The 21,950-nt window shown below is 36.4% G+C and overlaps 1 protein-coding gene and 1 long non-coding RNA gene across 4 annotated transcripts in view; both read right to left on the bottom strand.

Moving 5' to 3' along the window:
* The window catches only part of CUL3 (cullin 3), a 106,694-nt gene that overhangs the window by 47,315 nt on the left and 37,429 nt on the right, over positions 1-21,950 (bottom strand). For all 3 annotated transcript variants that reach the window (XM_032277652.1, XM_032277650.1, XM_032277651.1), the window contains one exon: positions 8,931-9,044. In XM_032277652.1, coding sequence (XP_032133543.1) covers positions 8,931-9,044 — 114 coding nt within the window. The remainder of the gene's footprint in view (positions 1-8,930; positions 9,045-21,950) is intronic.
* On the bottom strand, positions 9,882-13,441 carry LOC116551464. Its single transcript, XR_004268951.1, has 2 exons — positions 13,012-13,441; positions 9,882-12,687 (listed from the first exon to the last, which is right to left on the bottom strand). It is a non-coding gene; the product is annotated as an uncharacterized LOC116551464 (long non-coding RNA).

Genomic DNA, 21,950 nt, shown 5'->3' with positions numbered 1-21,950 from the left:
AAATATTGCTTAAAAAAAAAAAGATATTGTGAAGATTAAATAAATCAATATACATAAAGAGTTTAAACAGTGCCTGGCATGCACCAAGGGTGAAAAAGTGTTATTTGCTATTCTGTGTAGCAGTATTGGGTAGACTCATAGCCAAGGAAGGCTTACATTAACCCATTGTACGAGTTTCTAAAGAAACTGTGATCAACTTAATCTTCCCACATCTCCTGTTTTCTTCCTTCATTACCATAATTCCTCAGACACCACATCTAGCTGTTCCCTTTCAGTTTTAAGATGGTATGAAACTTTAGAGCTAAAAGGACTCTTAACATTTAAAATGATCTAACCAACATACCCTTACAGATTTCATTGGTAAGTTTCAGGCACCCATAAACTCCTTGAAACTGCACAAAGCATTGTTCTGTGGTATATGGATGCACATATGCCTGCCTCTTCTAGGAGAGAGTTCATAAAATATGATCATTCTCCAAAGGATCTATGACTCCCAAAAGATAAGAACCAGAGCTCTTGTCCAATAATTTTACAGATAAGGAAACAAGAGTCTTGAGAGGTTAAGTAACTTAAGCAAATTAATGACAAAGCAGGAACTAGTTTCTTAATTCACATTAAATATTTTTCTCACTACTCCAAACTTCCTATATAGATTGGCAGAGTCCATTTTATGTACAAAAGTTCATTCCCTTTACTCCATCAATAAATAACGTGCTGTATTTCTGGACTGGCTACTGTGGTTCACGCCTGTTAATTCTAGCACTTTGGAAAGCCGAAGTGGGTGGATCACCTGAGGTCAAGAGTTTGAGACCAGTCTGGCCAAAGTGGTGAAACCCCGTCTCTACTAAAAATACAATTAGCTGGGCATGGTGGCAGGTGCCTATAATCCCAGCCACTAGGGAGGTGGAGGCAGGAGAATCGCTTGAATCCGGGAGGTGAAGGCTGCAGTGTGCCGAGACTGTGCCACTGTACTCCAGCCTGGGTGACAGAGGGAGACTCTGTCTCAAAAAAAAAAAAAAAAAAAAAAAAGAAATAATGTGCTTTATTTCTGACCACAGGGTCTTACTTCACGTTAGGTGGCGTAAACACGGGATATTTGCCTTCCTAAACTTAATGTCGTGGACTGATAAAATCATCACTGCATACACACAGAAAACAGTTCACAAGGCACAGTGATCAAGTTTATGGTTCCACCTGGGAGGCAGAGGTTGCTGTGAGCCAAGATTATGCCACTGTGCTCCAGCAGGGCGACAGAGCAAAACTCAGTCTCAAAAGAAAAAGTGTATCGTTTTACTAATCTGTTTCATATAGGGGCTAAAAAATATTAAATAACATTTTTAAATAGCAGGAAAAATAAAACAAAAAAGAAACAGGAATATAAGACAAGGAAGAAATCCTTATTACCAGGCACATTCTTAATCTTTACAGTATTTCATGATGTCCTGGTTTTCTCTGACATAAAGGCCTAGTACTTGGCTTCTGACCTAACTATAAAAAAGATGCCGGGGAATTGGATACTGTCAGTCATAGATATAAAAATTAGAGCACAAATGGGGAAAGCCCGTCTTTAAGACCCTTCCTTACAAAAGCAAAGTCAATCAAAATGTTGAAAAGGTGTGAGGCTTAACAGCCCAAAAGTCACTGCATCCTGTTTTCTTCTAGTACATCATTCTAAAAGCAGAGAAGGTGCCAGGAAAATTCTTAATCCATCTATCTGTGCTTTTCCAGAATACAGTTATTTTCAAAATTCTCTAAGTGTGCAGCCTAGACTACTGTGAAGAAACTTTTGAAGAGCTAAAAATCATCAAAATCTACGGAAGAAAACAGACTTACAGGCTCCACCATCTACCTTCTGGCCTCCAAAAAGGCGCATAAATTCTTCATGGCAGCTTTAGCACATAGCTTATAGTATTCATCTCAACTCTGCTCCTTGCCACCTATTACCTTTGGTAACTACAACATTTGTACTAATGAGCAATCTGACACACTCCTTACAGATGCCTAAATTTTAATCTTCCATTTTATCAAGATTCCCTTCAGCCACCTATTGATATGAGCAAACGCTGAACCTCATCACTGGAAGACATCAAATAACTCTGGCATTGAAGATCATCTTTCTTTTCCCACCTATCCTACTTTGTTTCGCTTGAATGATCCTGCTTCTCATTCTCACTAGATCTCCAGGTCTATTGATCCCAAATACGTAATACTTCTATTTCCTGAGCCATGAGATTTACTTGCTTCCTTTAACAGCACAGAACCACAGCAACCATTTCAAAAATGCTACTACCTTACAATTCTCCCCAACACCCAACAGGGAAAATTCTGTCAGTGCGTTTTCCTTATTTTGAACATTCTTTTCTGAGGCTGCTAAGTGCCCTGGAAAAAGTACAAACTCTGCTAACTGGCTCCACTACACAAAATTTGTGCCAATTCACTTAAATTATCCCCTCACAACTACAGATAATCCATTTATTTACACCTAGTTGACCACAGCAGAGTGAGCATTCCATTTTTTTTCCTTGTATGTTTCTTATTGCTGCTGTAAAAATTACCACATTTGTGGTTTATCTATTCTCTTATAGTTCTAGAATTTAGAAAACTGAAATCAGTTTCAGTGGACTAAAGCGAAGATGTTGGCAGGCCTGGTGCCTCCTGGAAGTTCTTAGGGAGCATCCATTTCCTTGCCTTTCTAGTGCCCAACTGTCTTCTTTGGCTAGGGGCCCCTCCTCCATTTTCAAAGTGCATCACTCCCGTCTCTGTTTCTACAATCGTTATCAACTTTTCCTCTGACTGACTGTTGCGTCTCTCTGGTAAGAACTAGTATAATTACATCATGTCTAGGGGAACAGCCTGGGATCATCTCATCTAAAAACCTGTAACAGGATCACATCAGCAAAGTTCCTTTTGCCATATAAGGTAACATTTCTAGGTTCCAAAGATTAGTCATGGACATATTTTGGGATTAGAGGACTGGGGGGCAGCCTACCACACTCCTCAAGCACTCAACAACTCACATGCTTCTGTCACCCTAAACTGATGGTCCTATCTTCTACCTTACTAAGGCAACTAGAACACCAAAAGAGAGTTCCTCAGCTTCTCTCCTCTCCACTTCATCTCTTTACCCATCCTTGATGACTTTCCAAATAGCTCAAGGAAGCAGTGACCCTCTTTTCTTGGGTTATTCTCTCCCCATTCCTTTGAATGTATTCCCTCTAATCTCCTTTCAAAATAATTTGCAATACTACTCTACTTTTGCTGTTAGTGAAAATGACTGGAAATATAGAAAAATTCAAGAAGAAACACAAAAACACCTTTGAAATTCTCCATAAAGTTTTACGCAGCAATTCTTCTACGAGCCTTAACAGAAGATCAAGATGGAAAATGCTTTTGTTCCCTCTGACATTAATTGTAATTGCTAGAGTAGCCTATGGAATACTATCTATAATTTTCCCTTAATATTATATTCATTTTTATAGCTTGAAAGAAAAAAATGAACCAAATATTAATAGATACTTAGGGAGTATATCAATAATTCAGGCTGTAACATAATTTATATAACAAAGTTTCTCTAACAACAAATCTTTTCCCAATCATTAATCCTCCGAATAATTAAAACTGAAACATATTAACCAATCTCAAACTGTCTTATAAGCTAAACATGCAGTTATTTCTTTAATAAATGAATGAATCAAATTAACAAATGTTAAGTAAAGCAAGGATTATAAACTCTTAAGTCTTTCAGGAGCCAAACAGGTAATGCAAGTCTCAAACATTAGGAAGGGGTGGAGTGGCAGAAACTAGAGGCCACATGTTCCATCTAGAGACATGCAGACTTGACTCTTTGCAACACTGAACCTGCCAAACAACAAAGTTATGTGGGACAAATTTTCAACAATGGTTACCTCCACGTAACCTGCGATTTTATTTTCAAGAGGCAGTGTGGCCATAGTTATCATGCATAACATTTTAGACATAGACACCTCCTTGTTAGAGTAAAAGTCAGCTAGCTGAGTAGGTGGTGGGGGGGCAGACAGTGAAGCTTCTTCTCTCTTCCTGCTCTGGGCCTAAGATCTAAACTCTCAATCGTTAGAGCCAGTAACCACAAGAAACCTCATAGTGGGTAATATAACCTAAGAGTCTGGGTTGAAGGTAAAGTCCTAAAAAAAAAAAAAAAAAAAGGTGGAGATGTCCACAGAAAAAAATTTTTGGAAAATTAAGAGCATATTTTTATCTTAAATGAGGTGTTAGTTAGACAGGTCCATGTTTGTCAAAAATCATTCCGTACAGTTTGGTTCATTTCAATGTATATTAAATTTTATCTTAATTTTAAAATGCACTTTTGGCCTGGAGCGGTGGCTCATGGCTATAATCTCAACACTTTGGGAGGCTGAGGCAGGCGAATCACATGAGCCCAGGTGTTTGAGACCAGCCTGGCCAACATGGTGAAACCCTATTTCTACCAAAAGTACAAAAATTAGCTGGGTGTGGTGGTGCGCACCTGTGGTCCCAGCTACTCAGGAGGCTGAAGCAGAAGAATCACTTGAACCCAGAAGGTGGATGTTGCAGTGAGCCGAGATTGCATCACTGGACTCCAGCCTGGGCGACAGACCAAGACCCTGCCTCAAAAACAAACAAACAAAAAAAAAAACCGTAAAAATAAAAATGTACTTTTAAATATATTTTAATTATGCCTAGAACACTACACATAAAAAGGAAATTATAAGCAAAGAACATGAAAATTTAAAAAATTTCTCTTGTAGAACATGAAGGTATCAACACTTTCTTTTTGAATCTAAAATAGCTTTTCTTTTTTTTTTTTTTTTTTTTTTTTTGAGACAGAGTTACTCTGTCACCCAGACTGGAGTACAGTGGCACAATCTTGGCTTACTACAACCTCTGCCTCCCAGTTTCAAGTGATTCTTGTGCCTCATCCTCCTGAGTATCTGGGATCATAGGTATGCACCACCACATCTGGCAAATATTTTGTATTTTTAGTAGATATGGGGTTTCACCATGTTGGCCAGGCGGGTCTTGAACTCCTGGCCTAAAGTGATCTAGCCACCTAGTCCTCTTAAAGTGCTGGGATTACAGGTGTGAGTCACTGTTCCTGGCCTAAAATAACATATTTTTAACAAGCATTTTTAAAAAGCGTAGTCTATTAAAAACAACATACCATATAACATCTGTACCAATTCATTAAAGATATATGGAAATGCCTAGTTTGTACAACGAGCTGTAATAGGTATTAAAGACATAATGGTGACACAGACATTGCCCTCATATAGTCTAGTGGGCAAACTACATACTGAACAAGTGGTTAATGACTGTGATAAATGTTCCAAAGGAACAGTATTAGGTACAATGAGGGCAACTGCAGCCAGTGGGGAGTACGGGGGTCAGGGAAAGCTTACCAGAAATAAGATTATATAAAGGATAAGCAGGAGCAAGTAACATTAAGGAAAAAAAAATTCAAGAAACATTTCCAGACAGAACCCATGTAAAAGAATTCCAAGATGAGAAGTAAGGATTTCAGCAGGGCAGTAACATGATCAGATTTGGTTTCAAAATAATAACTGGGAGCAATATGGAAAACAAAGAAGAGCCCAGTGAACACTGTTAAGACTAGCAAAAGTGAATATTTCAAGAGAGAAATGAAGGTGGTCTGATGTTGAGTAATAGAAAATAAAACAGAAACTGCAGAGTCTAGCAACATATGACGCAGGGAGAAAGAAGAAACTTATCAGAATAATTCTCAGGTTTCTAGTACTAACAACTGAATGATAGTGATTATGACTCATTTGGACATGCCAACTTTGAAGTACTTCAGACAATGAAAGGAGCCATTAACTAAACAAATAAATATATAAGTCTGAATCTCAGAAAATAAGGCTAGAGACATAATTTGAGAATCACCTGCACAAAGGCACATGAAGCTACATACGATGAAGGCTGTACCATGCAAAGAACGTCTAGGACTAAATCCCAAGAATGCCTCTATTTAAGGGGGGTTCTTGGGGGCAGTTGGTAGTCGTCGTGGGCCATGGTGGAGAAGAGGCTGAGAAGAAACAGTAAGAAGGTAGGTAGAAGGGCATACAAAAAGAGTTCTTTGTCACAAAAATCAAGGAAACATGTTACAAGAAGAAAGGAAAGACTGTGTCAAATGCTGCTTAAAAAAAGTAATCAAGGAGAATGGGGATTAGTCTCTTTGTATTCTGAGATGCACAGATACCACGGTGATACTAGTAAGGGCAAAACTGAACATAATAGTTGAGATAGAAGCTTAACTGTACCGTATTCAAAATGTTTGAAAGATAAGAAAACGGATGGCAAATGTCAACATTTCTTACGATACATTTACCTGTGAATGACAGATGGGAGATCCTGGGAGACAGTGCCGGGGTTCATCAGATAATTTAATATAATTATATTTTGAGGATGTGAGTGGAGTAAATGTGTTTAATGCTGGTTAACATCCAACATGAAAGGCAGAGCCCCAAAATACTTAAGGTTCATGACAAGGTAGAAGAGGATGTGACCCATAGCACAGGTTGAGAAGTGGCCTCTAACTGAAGAGGAGACACCACCCTCCACTAAAAGAGGAGGGAAAAAGTAAAATATAAGAGGGGAGAAAATACAGCTAAACTTCTAGATTTAGTGGCAAAAAAATGAGCAGACTTCCTACCTGATGCCTTCTCTCTTCTCCGAGAAGCAGAAGGCAAGATCATTTACTACGAGAGAGGGAACCCAAGGAAGAGTGGAGGTCTGAAGAGAAATAACTGCTGTGGCAAGCTGACTAAAGAAAAAGGTGGAACTGCTGAAGCGTGAAGGGTTGACTACAGGTCTGTGACGGCACAAACAGTGGAGCCAATCTACCCTGAGTGAATTTTCAGTTCATGCAGCATTGTGGTACTACCAAATCGGTTTGATGAAAAATGAAGAGACAAGAAATAATACCAGTTAATCTCTAATGAGCATGTTACTATGGGCCAAGCCCTACAAGTGCTTTACATCTCTACTCAATATTATTTGTATTTTATAGATATAGATATATTATTTGCATTTTATAGATGAGGAACGTGAGGCATGAATTAATTAACTTCTTGACCATGGGCAGAGCCAAAATTCAAGGTTTGGGATTTCATTGGGAAAAATAAAAATAAAGAAAGAAAAAAAAAAAGAGAGGAGGACGGCTGAACAAAACATACTTAAAAAATAACATCAGAGTATGCATGTGTATAAAATTTTAAAATACTACTTCTGTCAACAGAATAAACCATAAAATTACAAGTGGTTTTTTTAACCTTAATGTTAGGATGCAATTTAAAGACACTGTATCTAGAACCTAGAAAACAGCAACAAGCTTATTTCAAATTTATATGCCAGATATTGTATGTTGTCACATATAATCTCATTTAACTTCAAAATAACACAGGGTTAATTTATAACCAGATAAGAAAAATGGTGCTCAGAAAAGCTAAATAATTTGTTATATATTTTATCAAATCCCTGAAGAGTGAAGTGGCCTCTCCCTGACCTGCATGCCACTAAGCCCTTACAAAACCAGGGGTAAAGGCCTGACTGAATTCACAGAGGAGAACAAAAAACTTTACAGCTGTTTCTTCTCATTGGGAATTCTTTCCAAACACTGCTTTATTCTATCAAGTAAAAGAAACTAGGACAAGCTCTCATCACCACATTAAAACTAAAAAAAAAAAAAAAAAAAAAAAAAAACAAAAAGCTAGAAATAAAAATATAAAAAGGTACCTTGGGGAAAAATATATAAAATATATAAAAGCATAAAAAACCTTGGGAAAAAATAATTATATTCAATACACAAACAAACACTGAAACAAGACAAGTCATTAACTTGTTAATTTTGGAGTGATACAATAATTAAGCTTAATGAATCTCACATCATTCTGCAATACTAAATTTTTTTTAACTCAGAATTTAATCTCTCTGAAAGTTATTAAACAGCTTAGATCAAAGTCAATGTTTCCAAGTGGTCTTTGCTGAACAGGATTTTTTTTCTTGACTGATAAAAACAAATACAGCAATAGCAGGTGAAAAATGGAATACACATGTGAAGAGGCTAATATCCTTAAACAAGACTAGCTGAAACAGTGCACTGCAAGGATTCACTATTAAGAGAGATAGATGGCAGCTATAAGAGTATGATTCTCAGGAAAATGCTTGTATTAATATGACATCCTCTGTCACTGAAGAATAATTTAAGATTTAAAAACCTGTAAGAGAATATTCAGCTTTTGTTTCTCATGTTGTCATTTAACGACTCTTACTTAAGAAGACATGTTAAGTAGTACGGTTTTTCCCATATTTTCCATTTTAAAGGATAAGTGCTAAATATGAAGAAAAAAATTAAATCATTCCCTTTCAGTTTCCCATTCTAAGCTTTCATTAACTATGTAAACAATTAAGATTTTATTCACATAGGCTTAGGTAGGCCCTTATAAAGAAAGCACTGTTCATTTAAAAACAAAAACCACCTTCCACACTGAGATGTACTAAGTCAGACAGAAAGTGATTGTGTTTTGAAATGCTAACTACTTTTTTTTTTTTTTTTTTTTTCAGACAAAGTCTCACTCTGTTGCCTAGGTGGGAGTGCAGTGGCATAATCTCAACTCATCGCAACCTCCACCTCCCAGGTTCAAGTGATTCTCCTGCCTCAGTCTCCTGAGTAGCTGGAATTACAGTTGCCTGCCTACCACCGCACCAGGCTAATTTTTGTATTTTTAGTAGAGACAGGGTTTTGCCATGCTGGCCAGGCTGGTCTCAATCTCCTGACCTTAACTGATCTGCCCACCTTGGCCTCCCAAAGTGCTGGGATTATAGGCACGAGCCACTGAGCTCAGGCTTCAAATGCTTAACTTCTTAAAGGAAAAAAACGTTTAAAAAGCTCTACTTACCATGTACATTAATATGTCTCTAATCATCACCATAGCTGTTTGATGATCATTCCAAGCTTGATTTAGCGTTTGAAGAAAGTTGTTATTCAATGAATTTAGTACATCTTCTCGCACCTAGTAACAGAAGAGTTCATTAGTTTGCACACACACATCCACACACTCATATATGTGTATATATATATATACAGGCATGCACATATCTGCTTAATAAAATGATGAAGTGAAATCCTTAATTTTAAATCAAAGAAATGTTACAGGCTAGTAGAAATATTTTAAGCTATAACCTATAGACAGATGACTATCAAATGTGTTACTGGAGATATGCTTATATCTCCAGAAGCATAAATCAACTTCCTAGGTATTTCTCAACCCTCCAATGACTTAACATCATTGTCACAGTAAAATCCTATATTCTTATAATAAGTTACCAGGGCCTGTAAGACTGGCTCCATGCTACTGCTAAATTTCCTACTATACCTTCCCTTCCCCAACTTTGAATTATGGTTGGGAATATTGATTTTGGAGTCAATTACCTGGGCTCCAATCCCAGCTCCCTAACAAACTGGGTGACGTGGAATAAATTATTTAATCTCTGTGCCTCAGTTTCCTTATATTTGAAATAGCATTCCTCCTGTAGGACTGTTGTAAGAATTAACACTAGTAACACACTCAAAACAGTGCTTAGTACTCAGTAAACACTCTACAATAAACTACTCACTCATTACACTTCACCTACAATGGCCTCTTTACTAAATACAGCAACGGTGCTCTGCCATTCCTTCTGCCTCAATTCACTTGACTCACTCCCACTCACTATACAGAGGTCTTTTCCAACCAATTATTTCACAGAACCCCTAGCTCTACTTCTTAACCATTCAATTCCTTTTTCTTCATAGTATTCATCATTACCTACTATATTACTTTTTTTTTTTTTTAATTGTTTCTTCTACTAAAATGTAAATATCTCCATGGTGGCAGGATTTCTGTTTTTTCCATGTGTATATCCCACACCTACAACAGTGCTTGGTATATATAATACCACTTATTTCAAATCCCTGCCCTCCAATACCATGATTCACTTCCAACATAAGCACTTTCAGGATTACCTGCTTTTGCACACAAAGTTCCTTTGAGCCTGAAATGTCTTTCTAATCCAACCCTGATAAAAGACTACTCAAGACTTCAAGAATTCCTTTTGACAGTCCACAAGCTTAGCACCATCCTCTCTGATAAAATGTTATTGACCACTACTCCTTCCTGCTATGCTATCTGCCCAAAGGAAAGACCATTTCACTCGGAAAGAGAATCTAGACTCTGGTTCTGGCTTTATCACAAAGTCGCCGTGTGTTTGTCTTTAAGTTCCTATAACACTTTGAGACTATATTGCCAACTTCTACAGTTATTCAAATACAATCAACCTTCCATAATCCAGCTCAACTCTCAATAACTCTAGCCTAAACAAAACTCTTTTATCTCCAAATATCCTTTACCATAGAGAATTTCTAGTAGTAGTTAAACTTTTGCAGATTAGAAAAAAGCTGAAGTCATGGTACTTTCTGACAAACATGAACTATTTAACATATGTTGAACTATATAGACACTTCTAAAGCAATTATAAATATACATAAATAAAACACCATTCTGTATCAGATCTAATATGAACAAGCGGCTAAAAGTGCCAAAGAAAACACACACTACACACTGCGGAAGAGTAAGGTCAAACTGAGAAAACAGCATCTCTTTCTACATATTGGGGAAAATAAGGTTTTTAGATTTAATGATGAGACAATACATCTAGTCTAGTAACAGTATAGTATAAAAATCACTAGGCATATACCACATAATTTAGAATTTTATCATATATTTAATCTTTTGTTTACATGACTAAGCTCCATGACTTCAAGTTACATCATTCAGAATTAGTCCAAAATGCTACTCCAAAAATGTTAACTATATCAAAAGTTAGTTAATAGAAATACTTTTATACAAAATGAACAGTGTATCATCATTTGCTTCAACTCATTAAATCTAGCACTGGTCAGATGCAAATCCCCCCACAAAAAAACCCAGCAAGTTGAAAACATGGTTATTTTCAAAAATTTAAACCAAGCTTCATATTCCTTCACTGAAAAGTAGCAATTACATTAAAATCATGACAACGCATGAGCAATCTGTACTACATACAAAAAAATTACGCATTTCAAACATTGGAATGTCAAGTCTATTAATTACTCTTAAGAACTTATGTGAACTTCTACATACCTCTACATTATAAAATTAGTTAAATATTAACTACATTAAAATTGGAACACATAAATGTGCCTGCATATTTGCTGAATGAAAAACTGACCAATTAAATAAAAAGTTAATGTTATAAAATAAGGCATGTTCTTTAAAATCACTGATTTGTATATTTTATAATAAAACACATCAAATATTTACATATTTCTACCTCATATTTATACCTGCCTTTCAGCAAAATAAAATCTGATCTACTAGTACCATGTGTCATAAATAATTGCCTTACTTGTATCACACCTCAAAAAATTATCCTGACCAACCAATAACAGCACATTTTAATGGCAGAAAATAGCTACAACTAAGAGCTAATTTTATGTTTATTTTTCAATTATTCATCCACACAAACTCATGACTGAAAGAAGTAAAATGAATGCCTTAGATACACTGCTGCAATGTCTTCTTAATTATTCAGATTACTCTATGAACAAAAAATTATTCCTCTAACATTTCTGTAGAAAATTACTTTTCTACTTTAATACATAAGTGAAAAGATATTTATTCAAACATACACAATAAAATGGTAGGAATGAGATGAAAATTCAACCTTTATTAAGATTAAAATAGGCTTTTAAAAAGATGGTTAAGTTGGCACATAAACTAGACACTAAGTAAAAAAAGGACCTTTATTTTACAAATTATTAATATCTTATCAAAAAATTGAAAAACAAAGACAGCATGGGCAACATGGTGGGAGAATAATACTGTTAATCTCACGGCCTAACACAGTCACCTACTTTCTGAACCAGCAAGGCAAATGGGAGGGAACCCTGCTGTACAGCTGTTAACAGAACCAAAAGGGCCTACAGATTAAGTATGAACAGATTATTAAAGAAAGTCTATATTTAGATTACAAAGATGAAGTGTTGGAATTTGTAGGGAGAGACATGGAAGAACAAGTAGCAACACCAGAGAAATTGAGAGTAGGATGGGACCAACTGTGACAAAAAAGTTGAAACGAATTATGAGTAATGGACAACTGATGGCTGTGCATGGCCTAGCTTTGCAAAGGAAGAAAGAGAAAGTAGCTCAAAACAGTGGAACACTCATCAGGCAGTGAATTAGAATCACCCAAAGAGCTTTTACAAACAGATCTTAAATGTGATGCAGTAGTGCGTCTCTATTCTCAGCTACTCATGAGGCTAAGGTGGTAGGATCATTTGAACCCAGGAGTTTGAGGCAAGCCTGGGCAACACAGTGAGATCCTATCTCTAAAAATAAATTAAGACTTTAGTCAAGAAAAAGAGTAAACAAGTCACAGACCGGGAGAAAGTATTTGCAAAAGACAAATCTAATGAACTATTACCCAAAATACATAAAGAATTCTTAAAACTAGAAAATAAATTTTTAAAAAAGCAAAACATCTGAACAGACACCTAACCAAAGAAGATATAAAGATGGCAAGTAAGCATCTGAGAAGATCCTAGGTCCTTAGGACACAGCAAATTAAAACACCAATCTGAGGCCGGGCGCGGTGGCTGAAGCCTGTAATCCCAGCACTTTGGGAGGCCGAGGCGGGTGGATCACGAGGTCAAGAGATCGAGACCATCTTGGTCAACACGGTGAAACCCCGTCTCTACTAAAAAAACTACAAAAAATTAGCTGGGCATGGTGGCGCGTGCCTGTAATCCCAGCTACTCAGGAGGCTGAGGCAGGAGAATTGCCTGAACCCAGGAGGCGGAGATTGCGGTGAGCCGAGATCGCGCCATTGCACTCCAGCCTGGGCAACAAGAGCGAAACTCCGTCTCAAAAACAAAAAAAAAATAGAAAAAGCCAAAAAAACACCAATCTGATACCATTCCATATCTTTGACAATGGCCAAAACACCGACAACACCAAGTGCTAGCAAGAACGTAGAGCAAAAGAATATCTCATGCACTGCCAGTGGAAATGCAAAATGGTACAGTCACTCTTAAAGGCAGTTTGGCAGTTTCTTACAAAACTAGACACACTCTTACCATGTAATCCAGCAATCGCATTCCTATTTTCTTAAATAAGCTGAAAACCTATGTCCACACAAAAACCCACACACAAGTGTTTAAAGCAACTTTATTCATAATTGCCAAAATTTGGAAGAAACCAAGATGTTGCTCTGTAGATGAATGGATTAATAAATTGTGCTATATTTAGATAATGAAATGTTACTCAGCACTAAGAAGAAATGAGCTATTAAGCCATGAAGAAACATGGAGGTTAACTTAAATGTGAAGGGAGGGAGGAGGGAAGGAGAGGGGGTAGGGGGAGAGGGAAGGGGGAGAGGGAAGGAGGAGGGGAAGGGAAGGGCGGAGGGAAGGGGAAGGGGGAGGAGGAGAGAAGGGGAGGGGGAGGGGGAGAGGGAAGGGAAGGGGAGGGGAAGAAAGAAGGAAAAAGCAGAATAAATATTTGTGGGCTTCCCAAGATCAAAAGATAACCCTAATTTTAAAATATCTACCCAGGTGATTCTGATACAACATCCAGGACTATGGAACTACTGGCTTCCACACTACTCATTTCTGTTTCTTCTCCTTGCAGAACTTCTTCAACATGAATATGTTTTTATGTTGTTATAATAATAGTATTAATGCAATTCTGAGTCCTTTTTTCCTCTAAAAAACAAAACAAAACAAAAAAACACAGGATACATATGCAGAATGTGCAGGTTTGTAACACAGGTATATGTGTGCCCTGGTGGTTTGCTTCACCTATTGACCCATCCTCTAAGTTCCCTCCCAACAAGTTCTCCTCTCAGCGTCTATGTGTTCTCAATGTTCAATTCCCTCCAACTTATGAGTGAGAAGGTTCTTGCTTTTTTTAATGCCACTGATTAACATTCAATATTAACCTTTGGTTTAGGAAAAAGACCTAACAGTATCATATCATTTCCAAAGCACCACAGTAATCCAAAGAAAAAGGTTATATTACAATAAAACATAAGAAGAAAATGTCATCTGAGAATTTTAAGCAAATGATACCAAAAGCATAATTTATAAAAGAAAAAAATGCTAAACTGGACTCTACTGAAATTAAAAACTTTCGTTCTACAGACACCATTGAAACAATAAAAAAGAGAAAGCTACAGACTAGCTATAGACTAAGAGAATGACTTGTATCCAGAACATATTAAAAAGAAAAAAAAATCCTCTTAGAACTCGGCAATGAAAGCAAATAATTTAAAAATGGGTAAAAGAGTTGAACAGACACTTCACCAAAAAGGATATACGGAAGGCAATTTTGTATATGAATAGATGTTCAACAACATAAGTCATTGGGGAAAAGCAAACTAAAACCATGAGATACCACTACATACCCATTAGAATGGCTAAAATAAAATATGCTGACAGTAGCAAGTGCTGACAAAGATTTGCAACAACTAGAACTACCATACATAAAATGGTACAGCCTCACCAGAAAACAGTTTGGCAGTTCTTAGGAAGTTAAATAACATCACGTGACTCAGCAACCCTACTTCTATTTATTTACTAGAGAAATAAAAACTTACATTCACACAAAAATCATACACAAATATTCATAGCAGCTCGACTCACAATCACAAAAATTCATATGCAAAAATGTCCTTCAATAAGTACATAGGTAAATGAATAAGCAAACTGTGATACATCCACACAATACATTATCGGTCATAAAAGGGAAGAAATTATTAATACAATAGTTTGGATCAATCTCAAAATAATTATGCTGAATGAAAGAAACCAGACTCAAAAGATTACGAACTATGATTCCATGATATGACATTCTTGAAAAAAAAAAAAAAAAAAAAAAAAAAAAACCCAAAACTATAGTGTTAAATAGCAGATCAGTGGTTGTCAGGAACTAGCGATAAGAGGCCTATAAAGGGATAATAAAGGGAGTTTACTGGGGTCAAGCAACTGTTCTATATCAAGTATGACAGTAGTTACATAAATCTATATGTGTGCTGAAAGTATACATGAAAATAAAGGTCAATATTTTTATATATTAATTTTTTAAAAGTTGCAGGAATTATGATTCGAAAATTGAGCCTTGCTTTATCATAAACATAAGCTAAGATGCCACAAGCTTTATTCATAAAGCAATTTAAATCCAAACAATGAAAGAATTGTTAAACAATGAGTGTATCAACCCTATGAACCACTCTGCAACAATTCAAATTTGCCTACTATTCTTGTTTCAATGGATATAGCTTTTCTTGCATTTTTAAAAATTAAATCCTTAGCAAAGATTAAAGTGGAATTACTGTCAAAAAAACAAACAAACAAACAAAAAAAACACTTTTTTTTTTGAGACGGAGTTTCACTCATGTTACCCAGGCTGGAGTGCAATGGCGCAATCTCGGCTCACCGCAACCTCCGCCTCCTGGGTTCAGGCAATTCTCCTGCCTCAGCCTCCTGAGTAGCTGGGATTACAGGCACGCACCACCATGCCCAACTAATTTTTTGTATTTTTAGTAGAGACGGGGTTTCACCATGTTGACCAGGATGGTCTCGACCTCTTGACCTCGTGATCCACCCGCCTCGGCCTCCCAAAGTGCTGGGATTACAGGCTTGAGCCACCGCGCCCAGCCTCTTGTTTCTAGGAGCTTGTGGTTCTTGAAAAGAAACAGGGTGTCACTCTTTCACCCAGGCTGGAGTACAGTGACACAATCATAGCTCACTGCAGCCTCAAGCTCCTAGGCACAAGCGACACTCCCACATCAACCTCCCAAGTAGCTAAGACTTCAGTAGCATGTGCCAGCACTTCTGGCTTTTTTTTTTTTTAATAGGTAAGGGGTCTTACTATGTTTTGCCTAAGGTTAGTCTCGAACTCCTGGCCTCAAGTGGTCCTTCCACGCTGGCCTCCCAAAGTGTTAGGATTATACATGAGTCACCGTGTCTGGCCTATTTTTCAACTGTATAGTGAAACCTGCTTAATGATAAATTAATGTCCAAGCTGCAATATATATATATATATATCCTCAAGTCAGTCAATTTACCGGTAAAGAGAAACAAAAGGAGTTGGAAATGAGGATGCCAGGAGAGGACACCAGGCACTGGCACGACCAGGAGCTACAGGCTCCCTAACTCTGCCTTTGTTTTCATTCCCAAGCATCTCCATGGATTGACAAGGAAGCTGATAGTGGGCCAGCAGCTCTTGGGCTAGAGAGCTGAATGAAAGACATAATGTGCACAATACTCCGGTACCCCAAAACAAACATAATTGTTTTTATTCATTAATTAAAATTTTTTCACACTCTAAATTTCAATGCCTGGGGCAAAATCCCAGCCAGCCAATCCTAATTAAATGTCTAGGTAAAACAAAGAAATCATCAGCTAAAACAAATTAAAAGAATTCTAAAGTTCACTAAAACTAGAATAGAGCCATATAATTAATGATGATATGGAATACTGAAAATTGAGGACTTCCTTGGTAAACAAGTCTCCAAATTCAGGACAATATTAGGTCCAAATAAAGACAAATTCCCAAAGTACAGAAATTTACACTTTGTATTACTGTCCATCAAAAAAAGAAAAAATATATATATATATATATCATGTATTAAAAACATAAAATAGGGCATAACAACATGGAACACATCCTAACTATACCAGGATATTTAAAAGTATCACAAAGGTACAATAACTCAAAGGTATGCCATTCTGTAAATCTACAGTATTTTAACATTTACCCAGAAGCTAAGATAATCAAAATCAGCTAAGGTTGAGTATCACTTAACTGAAATCCTTAGAGCCACTAGTGTTTCAGATTTTTTATTTTTTCAGATTTTGGAATACAATATTTACCAGGTGAGCATCCTTAATCCAAAATCTGAGATCTCCAATGAGCATTTCCTTACAGTGACATGTCAGCACTCAAAAAGTTTTGGATTTTGGCCAGGTGTGGTGGCTCACTGCCTGTAATTCCAGCACTCTGGGAGGTCAAGGTGAGCGGATGGCTTGAGCTCAGGAATTCGAGACCAGACTGGACAACATGGCAAAAGCCTTTTTCCACCAAAACGACAAATAATTAGCCAGGTGAAGTGGTGCACATCTGTAGTCCCTGCTACTCAGGAGGTTGAGGTGGGAGCATCACTTAAGCCCAGGAGGTAGAAGCTACAGTTAGCCGAGATCATGCCACCACACTCCAGCTAGGGTGACAGAGTAAGACACTCCCATCTCAAAAGCAAAATTTCAGATTTTGGATTTTTGGATTAGGGACACTCAACCTCTTTGCAGACAACTGCCCAGGTAACTTACAAAGGGCTTTGACCAAGTCACCTATCCTATAAAGTCTGTAGCGTCTCTTTACCTGTAACGTGACTATGGTTGATTAGATCAATGGCTCTGACATCATGTTCCACTGAAATGCCTTACTTAGTACCACTGCAGAAAAGACTTAATTTCCCCCGATTAAATATGATTTATACTAGTTTTGTATGATTTTTAAGTTGGGGCTGCTATTTTAAAATAGTTGACCAGCCACTGGATGCCTGTTCCCTGCCTTTCTGGTTCTAAATTCCAAAATATGTTGCCTGTTTCACCTGTTAAAGACAGCATAATACAAAAATATGCAACCTTTACTATGACCTGCGAAAATAGCACTTAATGCCATAATTTCTTTAATCACTTCATTAACAATGGATGAGTTGCTTTTAGTTTTTTACAATTACAGATGTTATAAAAACCATTCTCATATATATAAAAAAATTAAAAATAAAAACAAAAATAGCATTTAAATTCCCACTTAAAACATATACTTTTTTTTTCATTCCTGAATTAATCACATGTGGTCTGGGGGTTAGTCACTTTATAAATTTTGCCAGTTACGTAAATCTTATTCTTCCAAGGAATGCCATTCGAGAATTCTTAAAAGATTTCAAAATGTTTCTACTTTATCACACCACAGTGATGACACAAACCTATCAATAAAAGTGGCTTACTACAGAAGTGAATCTCAGAGGGAGTCAAGCCATAAGGTTTAAAGGACATCTCCCCCCATCTGACACAATTGTTTGGGGGGAAAAAATAAAAAGCTCCATGGCTGTTTCCCCCACCCTGAGAATTCCTGATCTAAAAGGTTAAAAAGAAACACTGCAATGTTTTGCTGTTTTTACATAAGTCATATATAATAAATAGGAGCAGGTCAGGAATAAGGATGCTTGCTTTCCTTTCCTCTAAAGAACAGAAATTTCTGAATGACTGAAAGGAACTCTTTTACCTTGTATTTTGAGGAATTCTTAATGCAGCCAAACTCCAATTACTTGTATATTTAATATAAATTTGGTGAACAGATGTGGCTCTCATAATACACACAGCAATCTTAAGATTTCTCTATCTCAACAAGCTTCTACGAAAGCCAACATAATTAAGTTTTGTAGATATTTTAAACTTTCTAAGAATTCACTAATAATGAGATACCTGAATGATACAAAATTCACTGTACTTTAGATACAGAAGACTGGCAGTGTTATTCTCATTATTTTTAACTTTAAGAATTAAGATGGCAATACTGATCAGAAAAATCATAACAGTAACCTTAAAATAGGAGTAAGATAGCCACTGTGGGGAAAAAATTTTCTCCACTGCTGCCAGAAGATTCTTAAGTAATTTTCTAATGTACACAGTAATGTAACAGCATTTCACAAAAAGCACTCTACTCTCAATTTCAAAATCAAATTCATTCTTAGTGGGAAACATTCCTCATTCTTACTCTTTAAGTGTCCAAAATGAAGCTCTTAGAAATGAGGTCCTATTGTCAGATATCAACCACCCATTCAAAATATTTCCCCAGACTGACAATTCAAGTATTTATGTTTGCTTCCAGCAGGCAAAGCAGGGTGCTAGGCACTATGAGAGATACAAGACACTTTCAGCCACTTTACAATCTCTGAGGGAGAGGGGAGAAGAGGGAGCCTAATATGAACATTCAAATGATCTCAATACAAAGTAGAATACAATAAATAGCATTACAAAAAAGTTAGAGTTCAAAGAAGGAACACAGAATAGGTGTTACAACAACACACTTTCACAATTTCATAAGGATACTTTGTTACATGTTGAAGCAAATATTAACTTAAAAATCACTTAAAATTTGGCATCTTTTTTTTAAAAAAAAGCATTCTTGGTTCAAATATGCTTTTAAACTGTTCTTAAAATAATGTATCTTAGAAAAATCAGGATTTCCCAATCTGTACAAAATACTACTATGAGAAGCGATAGCTTTTTACTTACTGGTTGGAAAAGAATGCAGAAAGAAAAATGACACAGGAGAACACCACCGTGGATTATCATTTGTAAAGTATCTATTCCCACTGGTTAAGATATACATTAAAAGCTATTATTATAGCATTAGTATCACAGTTAAAACTTAGTAACAGGCACACTGACAGAATTATGCAGGAAAACATACACAAAGCATAACATAGCAACTAGTATTTTTGTTCTCTTGAGTAAGATGGAAAAAACCACAGTTTCTCAAGATTACAACCTGGTTCTAAGCCAAGTGACAGACTTCAATCTCAAAAAAGAGAGGCAGATAGCCCAATAATCAACCATGCTTTTAAATGGTGGTTAGATTTTGTAATTAACTTGAGTAGGGAGAGGTATTATCCCACAGAGAGGAAGAAAAAAATAGATCTCAGCTATTTGTGGCTATGAACCATGGTGGTTTCCATTTTGACTGCTGTTTGTAGTCTCAAAGATTGATTTCAACAACTGAGTGCTAATCACATGCAAAGAGCAGGAGACACAACGATAAATGATCAGGTCCTAGCTCATTTATTCACTTATTTAGTAAGAGTAGAAGAATATCACTAAAAAAATACAACAGAAACAAGATGGAGGGGTACCTGTCCTCAAAGTAGTTATAGTCTACTTAACAACTTAAGCAGAATAGCTGATACTTAACATGAGCAAACTTGCTAAACAACACTTTTAAGCCTCACTTTCCCCCAACATCGTTTCTCTTCCATCCCTTTCAAAGTAGAGGCCATTCAATTTCCAATGTCCTTCATATCCCATGGTTGCTATTTTCCTGACTCTCTAATAATCCCTTTCCCACAGGCTATCCTTGATAGTCTCTGCCTCTTTTGGGATTACACTATTCATATTTAGTTCGCTATCCCCATATCATACCCATTAGCAGTTTTTACACCTAGCTCATAGTCTTTTCTGACTCCTGTCACCACCATCCCAAACAACATAATGGGTTGAGTTCCTTCCAACAACTTTTAAGTTAAACAGGAAGACAAGACAGCATGAGAACTAAGATGAGCAAGCAGCAACAAGGCACTGAAAATGGCACTCATCCTAAATACCTGACTACATCTTCACTGCAGTCAGCCTTTCTAAGGAATAAAAACCAATGGCTCCTACCCCCAACAGGATAAAACTCAAATCCCCTACAATGTTTTTCAAAATCTAGCCCAAACCACTTTACTATCCTCATTTCCTACAAAAACATTCGAAGATGCTTTTGTTCATCTTTATGAACATGTTCACCTTCCATGTATACTGATCTCACTATGCTCATATCTACCTGCCATTTTTCTCATGCAACTTTATCTCCTACTAGGACAGTATTTTGGTTTTGTTCACATGATGCATCTTGTGTAATGCTTTAAGTCTAATTGAAAGTGACCTCCTCCTTTCTACCTTCTGCTGAATTCCTCAGGCAAAATAATTCCCCCTCAAATCTGATTACCTCACTAAAATTATGGGATTCCTGCTGGCAAGAATCACGTCTTATTTATTTTTGGGTGGTTGAAACATAGGAGAAACTCAATCTCTGTCTCAAATGAATCTGTCTTTGCTAAGGAAAATCTTATTCCCAAGTGTTTCTATCAATATCCTTAACTCACTACAGTCATTATATTTTGTATATAAATGCCACTAAAAACATTAATGTTTTCTATTAAATTAATTCACATTTGCCTAGAAAAATGGGAAAAACATCCCAAAAGCTTTATTATAAAAGTAAGTCTGTGTAAGTAACAGGCATACAGAAGAATCCAGATTACCTTAAAGTTACCAACTTCATTTCCAGAGGCAATCAGTACCCTCACATATAAATAACTTACAAACAAATATAATATTTAAAACTGGTTCTTCTTCCTCCTCTAGAAATAGGGAGAAAAATATACTGAAAAGGTAGTATACACAGAGACATCATTTTCAGCAAATAAGATCCTAGGTACAAAAATGGTGAGGTATTATTTGTTCTACCAAAAGACATTGCAGTTTACAAAGAAATTCCAAAAAGAAAGTGACTTGAAACTTCAAAATATGTTTCCTTCAAGATTTCAATTTCCTTACAGGTAAAACAAAGTGCTTAGAACAAATTAGAACTATAAGGCATACAGTAAGTCTAAAACATAACTTCCACAAAGACAGGAATCTTTGCTTGATAGAGTACAAACGCTTACACCAATGCCTGGCTCAACAGGCCGTTTTCTGAGTAAATGAAAAGTGAGCAGGACGAAGCTCCTCTTATTCTGGCTGCCTCCTATCCAATTTCTGAAGTAAGATATTATTAGAAGAATAGAACATATGGATAGAAAGACTGAAAATGACTAGAATAAATGTTCTTTCCAGTAATAACTAAAAAGACAAGTTAATTTTAAATGTTAACTTTGTTTTTGTTCAGTCATTTTCTAAGACAAACTTTCAAGGTCCAAGAATTTTTAAAGGTTCATTTATGTGGTTACCATGTTATTTGATTAGTACTATGGAGTATAAAGATTAAGAAATTAAGCATAAGGTAAATCTAAGA

Source organism: Sapajus apella, unplaced genomic scaffold (assembly GCF_009761245.1).
Source record: "Sapajus apella isolate SASKATOON/1434 unplaced genomic scaffold, GSC_monkey_1.0 scaffold10, whole genome shotgun sequence".
NCBI lineage: Eukaryota > Metazoa > Chordata > Mammalia > Primates > Cebidae > Sapajus > Sapajus apella.
The sequence above is the reverse complement of the archived record's forward strand: the minus strand, read 5'-3'. Positions and strand labels throughout refer to the sequence as shown.